The sequence below is a fragment of the Montipora foliosa genome, chromosome 4, assembly GCF_036669935.1.
Source record: "Montipora foliosa isolate CH-2021 chromosome 4, ASM3666993v2, whole genome shotgun sequence".
NCBI lineage: Eukaryota > Metazoa > Cnidaria > Anthozoa > Scleractinia > Acroporidae > Montipora > Montipora foliosa.
The window spans coordinates 34,408,234-34,420,733 of NC_090872.1; the positions used below are offsets into that span (position 1 = coordinate 34,408,234).

The 12,500-nt window shown below is 40.6% G+C and overlaps 2 protein-coding genes across 2 annotated transcripts in view; one reads left to right on the plus strand and one right to left on the minus strand.

The window, feature by feature from the left end:
* The window catches only part of LOC138000672 (uncharacterized), a 23,717-nt gene extending 21,652 nt beyond the window's left edge, over positions 1-2,065 (plus strand). Inside the window, exons 14-15 of the mRNA XM_068847238.1 lie at positions 114-353; positions 919-2,065. Of these exons, the coding sequence (XP_068703339.1) occupies positions 114-353; positions 919-995 (317 nt within the window). The 3' untranslated portion in view covers positions 996-2,065. The remainder of the gene's footprint in view (positions 1-113; positions 354-918) is intronic.
* A 616-nt stretch (positions 2,066-2,681) lies between these two features.
* Positions 2,682-12,500, minus strand: part of LOC138000673 (fibulin-1-like) — a 53,736-nt gene continuing 43,917 nt past the window's right edge. Inside the window, exons 15-20 of the mRNA XM_068847239.1 lie at positions 12,034-12,156; positions 11,296-11,418; positions 9,800-9,910; positions 8,483-8,606; positions 5,813-5,949; positions 2,682-3,985 (exon numbers count right to left, since the gene is read on the minus strand). Coding sequence (XP_068703340.1) covers positions 3,741-3,985; positions 5,813-5,949; positions 8,483-8,606; positions 9,800-9,910; positions 11,296-11,418; positions 12,034-12,156 — 863 coding nt within the window. The 3' untranslated portion in view covers positions 2,682-3,740. The remainder of the gene's footprint in view (positions 3,986-5,812; positions 5,950-8,482; positions 8,607-9,799; positions 9,911-11,295; positions 11,419-12,033; positions 12,157-12,500) is intronic.

The window sequence follows — 12,500 nt, forward strand, 5'->3', positions numbered from 1 at the left end:
ATATAGAGTAAAGCAAGTTAACTTGTTTTGAAGTGGTAACTGCCACGCAGTTAGCGTGATAATTGAGTTGTTACATATTAGTTTAACGACAAGAAATCGTAAATATTTTGCAGCCATGGACCAACAAGTTTGTCACGTGATTGGACAAGATGGAAGCGACCTTTATGGCATAGCATGTAACAACAGAGCTTACATGCGCAAGCGAAGCCCTCACGAGGCATGGTACGGTATAGCGAATGCGATATGGGAAGAAGCCAAGACACGAAACAGCAATATCAACGAAAGCTTGGTGACAATAGAGGAGGACAACTCTCACAGCCTTCAGACAAGAGGGACAGTAATCAAGTGGGGAGGTAAGTACTAGTATGAGCCGATGACAAGGAGTGAACAACTCTCATTAACTAAGCCTATGTCACGACACTTTTACAGACCGATCTATTTTTAGACTACTTTTTCCGCAAAAGAACAAAGGCAGTTCCGGTTCGGTGGCGTTATGATACCAAGTTAGTTGCTTGTGATTGGTCATCGGGCTCCTGTAGGAGTCTCATTCGCGGGAAATTCAAATTAAAACTAAATCGGTCTGCGAAAACGCTCTGAGGAGTAAGTGTTGTTCACTCCTATAGCCATGGGTTCCTGGTACTAGCTTTCATACCCAAATGTGGCTGTGAGTAGAATTTGTATAAATCCAATGAGATAAAAAAAAAAACCCAATAAACTCTGCTGAGAGTCAGTCTGTCGCATTGGTCATGAACATGAACCAACCAACCTTTGCAATTGAAATAAACTGTCACAGCAGGAAAGAGCCTTACATCTGATAACCGAAGATTACAATAAAAATGTTTATCCAGGTATAGTACATTCTGACTCTAAATGCGTCCATTCTTTTTGAAGTAATATCATTCATTTTCTTTATTTTAGCGAATATGACAGGCGTGTACATGAACTCTGGCAGAGACTGGACGTTGAAGGCGCAGTGGAAATGCTGTGGAAAATGAAAAGCACTTTTTTTCCATACGTTTTAAAAAATCATTCTTGATGTTGTTTTGCTGACAGTTAGGAAATCTTTTCAACTACCCTTTTTTAGCTTGTGATTTCCAGTTTTATTAGTTTTCATATGAGTTACTAATTGTGATCCGAGACAGATTGAAAACGTAAACCATGGTTTTGAGAACGGCCTTGAAAATGCTTTTAACTGAGTAGGCTCTTGACTAAGAAAAAAAACGAACGGTGCACACTGAGGGGATTTGCAAACAGCAGGGCTAGGTGCTGACGGCCGGTTTTAAACTGAGGTGTTTTCATTGTTGAACGATGGACCAAAACGCTTTCTCAGCCCTGCATTGTGAAGATGCTGGATCGACGAACTTAACATGGACTTTGGACAACCTGCCGGCCACTGGCCGTGTGTTCTGTCACGGGCAGCGCGCCGAACACGGGTCTGCTTTTAGCAAATCCCTACGCAGCAAGAGGCAAATATTTATGAGAAAATCTTCAACGACTGGCGAATGTACATGACGTGAAGCTCACCCCAATTTTGGTTTACCCAAAACGTTGTTGAAGATCTGGGTCCGGTTGTTCCAAAGCCGTTTAACGCTAATCTCAGATTAAATATTAACCAAGGAGTTTATTTCTCTGCTTCCAAATGTTGTTCAACGTTAATTTTGGGAAAAACTTCACATTAGAAGAAATCAATCGTGAAAAACAAAAATTAGCAAAAGAGACTTTCGACCAAAAGTTGAAAAAATGAAACCAAAGTTTACGCTAATCCTGGATTAAGTTAATCGGTTTTCAAACAATCGGGCCCTGGCGTATTGCATGGTAACTCTTTTCTCCATGAGTAAATCGCTAACGTTTTACGACTTATGATGATTGTCATTTCGGTCAGTAGATTGCGATCACTTTGCTGATACATGTACAACTGTTTGATAGTTATACTGCTTTGTAAATAGGACATTAGATCTTCACCTTCATTGGATGCTTGTAGAACAAAAATTCGCAGAGCGAAATACTAAGAGGGTACTATTTGATGATTTGTGCAGAAAGTTTGAAATAAACACGATGATTTAAGAAAAAATACGTTTTAAGAAATCCATATTTTTAAAAATTACAATTGAGCGAAGTACAACGTTTTCGAGTATCATGCTAAAGAATATAATGACCGTTTTAAAACCAAAGAGCTTGTCGCGTAGTTGGTTTAGCATCGGTCTACCGCGCGCGAGATAGTGGGTTTACCTTAAGCCAGAATAATACTCTCAGCACGGTCTTCAAACAACTGACGAGATGTTGCTGCATTTCTAAGGTTAAACGTTACAGATGAGAGTGATGGAAACGCTGGCCTCGTCTCACAACCATCTTATGATCTTTGTGGGACGTTAAAGAATCCACACAATGATTGCAAATAGTGTGGTATGGGGTTTCCGGCAACGCCGAAGTAGCTCATGGAAATAAAGGCCCTTGTGAACAACCTTATGGTGAGCGTAAACTTGGTAAGCTGTGCACGATTAGGCACCTGCACTTGGATTTTCCCTGCAAAAGTTTTTACTTTGGGGGGGGGGGGGGGTCATCAACCCCTCCAATTACTTCTAATGGCCCGTTCCTTTGAATTACAAAGCCAGAGCAGAGCACAGTCTCAAATAAAATGCATACCGCTCGCACAGCGCAGTTTTAAGTCCTATTGCACAAAATCTCGCTTCGAAGGATTTTATTCAGTATCATCTCATGTAAAGCTTATATTCAGATGTTACAGAAACCTTGGAAATGGCTTAACATATGTGCTTATGCAACTTATGCACCGGATTTTTTTCCGCGAGATAAACAGCCTGGGCTGGCGCTTATAGCAAACATGCATTTCTTTAAACACTACTGGATCTCAGTAGTTTGAAAGCAAACTGCTTTCTTGAACATCTTGCTGTCACTTTGTTACTAAAAGGAATCTTCAGTATTATTTGCATGAAATCGCAAATCAAAATCTCAAAATCGCAACTGCTTTCTTGAACATCTTGCCGTCACTTTGCTACTAAAAGGATTCTTCAGTATTCTTTGCATGAAATCGCAACTCAAGAAGACTTAATTATATTTTTACACACTCCGACGTTAGGTTAGAAAGTTTATCACAGCGGTGAAGTAAACCTTACAAAAAATACAGGCTTTAGCCGGGATTAGATTCTAAGATCTAACAAACTAGGAGCTACAATCATGGACAGATTGTTTGGGACAATTCAGCGTTTTATCTTTCAACTCACTTTTTATCACATATTCTGGATTCCATTGCAACCCCCTTCCTCCCACACCCAATTCAATGTTGCTTGGGGAAAATGAAGTGAAAACAGTGCGCAGGACTGGAAGTGGACCAGTTTATGCCCAACATTGATTAGGGGGGAGGGGGGAAGCGGCAGAAGTCCCAAAAATGTGTAGTGGAGTGAAATAAAAGCAAGTGTTCCAAAGGAATTTGTCCATGAATGTAGTTTACCTATACCGCACACAGCTCAGATGTGTAGTTTGCTAGCTTTCTTGGTGGCAGGGTATTCACACGGTGAGAGCCGGGTTTGGAGTCTCGTTCAAGCCTGAATAATTACTCAAGTTGCTAACCTATCAGAAATATGGTGATTATAAAAAATCTTCATATCCTGTTCTTATTCTTCAGTCTAGCCGTTCATGGCTGTGCCTTAAGCGAATTTCCATGTACATTATATTGTTACGAAAAAGCTTAGACAACCTTCGTTTGCGTTACGCAAGGAAACCACTTAAAATTCGTGACGCGATACGAACACGTACATTTGATTCACGAATCGTGATGCCAAATCATTAGACTCTGCATGAGTGACATCACCAAAAAACTCTAAGTAGATGATCTTGGGCCCCTTGATCTTGCGTTTGCTCCGAATATACGCGAACACGCCATTGCTTTCCTCCTGTGTGATTATTTCGAAATTACCTTCAGCATTGCCACGGTGGAAGTAATATTTTATCATTGGGGCTGTTTTGTATCCTGAAACAAGAAACAAATCTTTGGCATTTTGTTTGTATTGCGCAAGCTAAGGCCCCGTGCAAACGGACGCATTATGGTTGCGGTCACATTTGATTTTAACACAGTGTAACATTAGTGTTGACAAAACTCAAGTGTAAACTCTCTGGTACTTTTAATTCATTGGGAAACACTTAACAATAGAACTTCAACACTAGTGTATATTCCCCAATGCGACTGCAACCATTGTCGGCCGGCAACTCCCTACATTAAGGACGGTTCTTACTAATTCAAAGGTATTTTTGCGCGGTTTTATGAATATGCGGGAAAAGCAGATCTCAACAAGTGTTATTAAAATCCAAAAAGAAAATTGAGGGTAACCACGCATTTTTCAAAGATAATTAATCAACAATATTAGCAAAAAGCTTTAAAATACAAAGCAACGTATGGCGTTCCTTTCCAAATTAAAGCTTAATTATCTTTGAAAATTGCATGGTTACCCCCAATTTTCTTTTTGGATACCAAGAGCACTTACTAAGTTCTGCTTTCTCCGCATAAATTTCAACCGCGCAAAAATATCCCTGCATTAGTAAGCAGTACCGACAGGAAATCCGAGTATCTGGAAATGCGCAGAACGTATGCGCAATGACAATAGTAGGCACCGTCCTTAAAGGGTGTTACATGTTGCGTCTGTTTGGGCACCCTGTTGAGTTGCTGTTGAATGTTGTTGAGAGTTTTTGCTGGAAGTTTGAAACTGGTCAAACTTTTGAGCCAACAACTCTCAACAATTCTTTTGTCCCGTCATCGCAGAGGCGTAGCGCAACAATGTTGGATCCATTTGCACAGCTCTTCCAACATTGTTTGGGCCACGCACGCAAGTCTGTATCCTTCCTTGACTAGGAAGGATTTTTACCAAGGGGAAGACAGCGCCAGATTTTATATTTAGCCAAAAGAGTGCAGGCAAATGGTGCCAGGGGTAATCTGATGCACTTTGACGATCGATCAATTGGGTAGGAATGGAGATGAAATTAGCGTTCGTATTATCAACATAATATGGCGTTTCTGATTGGACAGTGACGAAAGCATATATACGAAGCTGCTATGGAAGCACAGCAATGGTGCAATTTTGTTGAGTGTATAATAATAATAAAAATTATCTGAACTTGCTGGTGGATTTTGTAATTTATGGTCACTCGTGATGTTTTTAAAGTTCTCAAACCATTACTCGTGCCCATAAATCACGAAATGCACTAGGAAGTTCATACAATTTCTTATCATGTACTTATGAGCATGTAGCCAATTGATAAATTTACTTGTGATTAAAGAAAACAAGCGAAGAACACATGGCTGTGTAATCAAAGCTTTAGTTCGTAGGTCCTTGTATAGAACACCACAATTCAGAAAAAAACATAACAGCGCGTGTGAGTCGAGTTGACGATAAGAACTAGATTTGAGTCCAAAATATTCGTAGAATCATTTTTGTTTCATACCTAAACCCTTTCACCGGTCCTGCGCGGGGATAAGTGAAGTGGTGTAATAGGAACTGCAGGAACCGGACTAAAACATAAAAGCTAACAATATGTAACGCACTTCTACTGCGGATATGAAATTAAGTTAAGCTATGATCCTCGCAGTTATGAAAGCCCGTCGAAGTCCTGAGTTTTTCAGGCTTCTCTACGCAATTGCTAAAATTGCTTTCATAACTGCAAGGATCATAGCTTCACTTGATTTCATATCCGCAGTTTAACATATGATTCATTTCATATATCATTTCACTCATTACTATGTAACGCCAAAGCTAATTTGTTTCGAACAACAAGGATCTAGTGAGCAAAAAGAAAATTGACTTACTATAGGTAACTATACGATAACTGAAGATTCTCGACGGAGCTTGGTTACTTCGTAATCTGAATGTCCACAAGCTGTACCGCATGACCTTATTGTTGTAACAGGATATGTCACCTACGGCACAATTTCTGTCACATCTCCTAAAAAGTATAAGAGAATGCACAATATGAGTACCTCATGCGAACGGGAATACGTCAACGACTTTTAGGCAGATTCATGACAGATGAAATGCCCATGATTCAGTCTGAAACCCCAAAATAGACTATTTCCGATATATAAAAAAATAACTGAAATCAATAAACATGATTAAATAAGAATAAGGATTTGCGTTTATTCCCATGATCCTCAAGTTGATGATTTTCATCCTGGACTGGCTCATGAGGTTGGTTCATACGAGCGACCCAAAAGTAAGCGCAAGGAATTTCACACGTCGAACGCAAACGCAAGCACATTGAAATACGCACGCGCAATTGAGTATCCTAAGGTGGGGGGCGAAGTCAATCCTAGAGGTATGGAACGAGTGTTTGCGTTTGCATTTCTTGCGTCGGTGCCTGCGCTTGGGTCGCTTGTGTGAACCAGCCGTTAAATATGTCGAAATTGGGCTGTGCAAAGTCTATGTTATTGTGTGAACGAGGAACAACAAAGTCGAAGAGTTGCATAGATGGGCAAAAAATCTTACTAGATTGAAAAGAAGTACATTTGGTCAATCTAAAAACCGAAAAAAAAAAAAAATGGGAAAAATACCGCCGGACCCTACGTAACCTGTATTACTTTAAGATGACAATTACTTAAAAAAAAGATAAACATGATTTCGAGGCTACGTAAATAACATAACGATTTGCGACAATAAAAGCTTCACGTGGGAATGCCGACATTTAGCTTGTCTGTCCTTACAAAAAACGATATAACATTGACATGACAGAAACAAAGGTGTTTTATGCTGTCACCCGTCCGTAGCAGTTATCGAAGTTTTTTTAATCACACGGCGGCCATTTTGAGTCCCGAGGGACTGAAAACTATTGTTTTGCCCAATCGACACTCGTTCCTAAACATTTCAGCTCGAGGATCGGGGTACGAAATCTATTATCTATGGCCAATATGGACCCCGCGCTAACAAGGTCCATGAATGCGCCACATTCTCTACTTTTGGCGTGGGGAGAAGAAAGGGCCTGGGAACAAGCCTGTAATTCCTATTGCAACATTGAAGGAAGTTTTATTTTTAGAGCATCACTGTCACTGAAATACGTTTCAGTTGAAATACGTGACACGGAGTGAAGAAATGCACGGGTATATTCGCCGGGGTTCAAGCCGCAACCCTTAGTAATACCAGAACACGGATGTAAGTTCTTCTTAGTTAACATCACATCTTACAACTGTCGCGTTCATGTTGAATGTCTGTCTTACAGCTACTTTTTCCGATATTTTTATTGATTCCGGTATCATTAGCTATAGTCTTTTCGTTATATAGTAGTTTTTTCCCAACTTGCCGCTTCTGCCAATTACTCCAGTCAACTTACATTCGATCTTTTCTCCAATAAACGTTCGATTATCGTCAAAGCGTTTGTCAATTTTTTCTTTTCTGACATCGGGGGATCTTTATCGTACTGTCTTGTAGGCAAAGTTTTGCACCGTGCACACTTCTTCGAATCCCCGTATCCCCACCTTTCCAAAACTAATCTGTTGTATACTTTGAAATGAAGGAGCCATGGAGCCATGCTTTTCTTGGGTGGTTGATAATTAAGCTTAACCAGAAGCACCATGACCTTGAAGAGTATACTTTGCAACTCTTTTCCTTGGAGCAAAGCTGGGGATTTTAGGACACAAATTTTATGCCCAAATATGGACAAAAATAAGATCGAGGTTGCACTCGCGGGAAAATGCGCGAGCTACGCTGCATCCAAATAATTGAAATAAGGATTATTCTTAAACTTAAAATTAAAAAACCCAGCTCTGAACCAGACGTTTAAAAACGCTTCAAAGTTATAAACTCAACCCATTTTCTGTAAATGGGTATCTTTAGAAAACTTGAAAGGAAACAACTCTCTGGATAACTCCCGAATACTCAAGCTTTTTCGAGAAATCAAAAACGTTTTGAGTAAATCGTAAACAAAACAAAAAAATAAATATGAAAAAGCAATGAAGTAAGTGCCGTAAAAGAGCTAAAAATTTCTCATTTGGAAATTGGATTTCACGTAATGTGCACCTAACCTCAAATATTTTTTGTTCCTAATATAAATCTCCGCATCCAAAGCAAACAAATGTACATACATTGTTACCCAGAATTTCGCTTTTTTTTTGTGCCGTGCAAGCCACGTAAACTTGGCAGAACGAACCGTAATTTGGGCCCACGACCGTTATGTGAGAGGCATGGGTCTATTTTCAAATTTACGTCACAAAACTGCTTTCCATTCCAGTCACAACCTCAAAGAAAGTTTGTGACGTAAATCGAAAATACTGAGACCCATGCCTCTTACATCACGGTCGTGGGTCCAAATTAGTGTTAGTTTTGATAAGTGTGCGCTTCTTGCCCGGCAGATAAAAAGCGCAATTTTGAGATAAGGATCGTCAAACATGTTTGCTTTCGGTGGGAAGATCAATATTGTAAACTAAAAGTATTTGAGTTAAGGTGCACCTTAACACCAAGGTAATGTGGTCTTTTCCACGTGAACTTACGTTGCCGACATCTGCTGATAGTCTGAAAGACACCTCAATTTAGGCATACATCTATGGCTGCCGTAAGTATTAAAGCAGAATTCATCTTGTTCACATTTTAGTCCAGCTTCACATTCATCAAAATCTGAAAAAAACAGATAGTCAATCCGCTGCAGTAAAACAGCCATATTTAAAACTTCCAAACGGCGATTTAAGCCTTTCACTAGCGACGCAAGAATAAGCACAAGAAGCATACGCAAACTCAGTGGCTTGCTGTTCACTAGAGCCTTTTGTTCGAACAATAGACACTTATTAACAACATGTAAATCGCCTGCGTGTGTTGCTTGTGCTTATGCAATTCTCGTCACCAGAGCCTCGGATCGACCCAAGGCACTGGGAAACTCTATGTAGGAGAACATGAGCCGTAAGCTTCTTATAGCCAAAAATTGGCTATTTGAACCTTACAGCGCCTGCTCACTCTTCGTGCTAACATGAATGCACCAATTAGAGACGCTTTTACGAAAACCAATCAGAAGACACTTTGTTTCAGGGTTCCCCAGACATCTTTTCTCCTTCAGTCAAGATAAGAGCTCTGGGGTCGTGATTGGTGCTTATGCTTGCGTCGCTAGTGAAAACCAGGCTTTAAAGATGGAGTGAATAGAAAATTTTAATCTTCGATCGCAAAACAATATACGTACATGATCACCGCGTGCTCTCTCTCATTGCCTTAAAAGCACAAAAACAGTTACACGGGTAATTTCACCGAGATGGAGTTGTCGGGTAAAATGTTATTGTCAAAGCAGCTGGATGGAATTTTCAATTTTCTCGAGCAAGTGCGAGACCTTTGCTGTATCGTGGTGACAACTTGTCCGATCCGGCGGACTGAGGCGAAGCGTTATATGAGGAAAAATCACTAAATGAATCGAAGCATGCTAGAGTTTTCCCAATCTTTAAAGATGATTTTAAAGCTGATGCTAATAAGTATAGACCCATCTCAATCTTATCTGTTGTTAAGTAAACTGATTGAAAGACTTGTATTTAATCAATTCTATGACAATTTAAATGAAAACACTTTATTAATTTAATTACAATCAGGATTCAGGCCAATAACTGTCATACTTGAAGAAAGAAACGAACAGATTCAATCAACCTGTATATTCCTAAACCTAATTTAGAGAAAGGAAAAAAAAAGCCTTCACTTCAGAGGATCGGTCCTCTGGAACAAACTCCTTGTTGAGGTGCAAGAGAGCAGGGTGACCGAGTTGACTCGGCTCGACGAGAAAAGGTGTCGAAATGGCTCGACATGAAGGGGATTGAAGGGGTTTGTGCATAACTTACCTGAGCAGTAAAAGTTTGTTGTGTTGTAACCCCTCGGACAAACACAACGGAAGCCTCCTTTATAGTTTATGCAGCGATAAGCACATCTCACCGAGTCACACTCGTTCCTGTCTAAATACAAGAACACGAGTATTAACATTCAAACTCCATCAAGAAATCGCCAACCACCGTGCAACTGTGGCTCAGTTGGTTGAATATCGCACTACCATACCGGAGGTTGCAGGTTCCAACCCCGGCCAGGCCAGGCATCACGGTTAGCGATAAAATTTACCATGTGGTGAGCTGTTGTTATCTTTAATACGTACACGACGTTTCGGAAAAAATGGTCCTCGTTCACCTTTCTTCATAGTATAGTAACAAGGTAGGAGACGGAAGCCAGCGTAGGGACTCCGATCGACCCAAAACAAGCACGATTTTTTTCGTGAAAATCGAATCCAGTCGCTAAATGAACACGCCAGGCTCGTGGAACATGAATTTCTCTAAACCATGAATCCACTGAAGCATCTCCAGGTAGCAACGCGAAGCCACCAGACTCCGTAAAACTTGTAAATTAACCTGCTAAAATGGCGGCCAGAAAGCGTTGTACTCGCGAAGTGTCCAATTCAAAATGGCACTGAACTCTGGACGCCTGGTGACGAGTATAATAAGTTCTGGAAGGAGGGGAGTCTCAAATTGCTAAAAACAAAACTCACTGAGCAATCTGGGACTCCCCTCCCTCCAGGGGGACATATCTTCCCCTCGTCACCAGGCCGTCCCGAGTTCAGTGCCATTTTGAATTGGACACTTCGCGAGTACAACGCTTTCTGGCCGCCATTTTAGCAGGTTAATTTACAAGTTTTACGGAGTCTGGTGGCTTCGCGTTGCTACCTGGAGATGCTTCAGTGGATTCATGGTTTAGAGAAATTCATGTTCCACGAGCCTGGCGTAGTAGTAAAAGTATTCACATCTTCCGCCATTGTCTTTGTTACACTAGAACTAACAAGAAATACTTTGCTCGAATATTTATCACCTGTAAATTATTGTGACTGTGCCGCACCAATCAGAAGCCTCCGTTCGTGGGCGAACGGGTTTTTCAAAAATAGGGGGTCTTCTTGCAAACGTCCCCTCAGTCCCTTGCCCCAAGTTTGGGGCGGCCAGTTTGCGGAAAATCGTTTGGGAGCTCTTCTTTCTAACAGTAACGCTTGCTACGCAGGCTACGCCTTTAAAGGTTTGTAGACATTGGGAAAAAGCAATAAAAATGCTGATGTTATTATAATTTTTGATAAGGCTTCCCTTATTAGGCCAATGATCAATCTGGATTCGAGTAACAGGGAAAGATGTTCAAGAAAACCGAACTGGTAGGGAAGACAAATGATAATCGTAGAATAAAGAGGACTTGATGCACATTTTTTTAAAATTGGTATTAGCAACAGTTTAGCGTGTAGTTAAGAGTTACCTCTCGTAAACCCCTACAAAAGTAATGGAGAGTGAAAATGAGATGATAAAAGTATGCATACCCGCACAGCTTCGTCCATCTGAACTCAGTAAGAATCCCCTCTTACATCTGCAGACAAACGATCCTATCGTATTCTGGCACACTTGGGAACATCCTGATCTACCTTGAAGGCACTCGTCTATATCTGATAGGAAGTAACACATTAAACTTATCACATTTTCCTGTCAGTCTTCCACTGCGATAACTGTTTTACCTTAATGCTAAAAAGATGGGTGCCGGACTTGCTTGCACCAGTGTGGCTAAATCACGGCTTGAGGTCGATATTCCCGAAATCGGAATCAAAAATCGGTATCCCCCATAGTTATTACAAGGGAATCGCCCTTAATTTGTCATACAAATTGCGTAAGAGTCCACAATTAATGTTCTGAGAATCAGTGTAAATAAGTCTTAGATGTTTGAGGATTTAGTCTACTGCTGGTTCTCCTCACGGTCCTCTAGGGTTTTTTTTTGTCCCATTCACGTGATGTTTCATTGTGATCGCAGAAGTATCGAAGAGGTTACCGCCGTAAATATATTGAGCAGCCTTAAAATGTACGCATTGAATCTTAGTTTTACTAATCACAGAGTTCGTTTACGGATACCATCGACACAATAATAAAAGCTCCTTTACACTTCATTAACCATTGAGAGCTGTAAATACCGGCATATAGTAACGCATCATCGTAATTCAAACGTCAATCATTCAAACGTGACGACACAGAAGAGCTAAACGGCAGACCCCCCCGATTTAATTTCTTACCACTGCAGGTCCGTTGATTCCTTTCCATCCTAAAGCCTCTGTTGCACTTGCAAACGAATGAACCCGCTGTGTTTTCACAAATCTGCTGACACCCTGATCTCTTTTCAGTACATTCATCAATATCTACAAAAACAACAACAATACAGAACAGATTCGTACATTCTTCAGTCCTAATCATTGCATTCCACATCCCTGCAAATTAAACAGTATGTTCTCCGTCGACCCGTTGGTTCAGTTCGTGGGGTATGGGACCTCCTTGCGGGAGGTCGCGTGCTCAAACCTCGACCGGACCAACACTCATGCATAGTCTTTAAAAATAACGGAGGAGAAAGTGCTGCCTTTTAGATGATTTAAGTTTTAAAGGGGCACTGTCATGCTAAATTTGATTATTTTAGGTCAAAACTGGGTAAAACATAATGTAAATTAGTACTTTAGCTCACACTTAACATTCCTGACAACCCACTGAG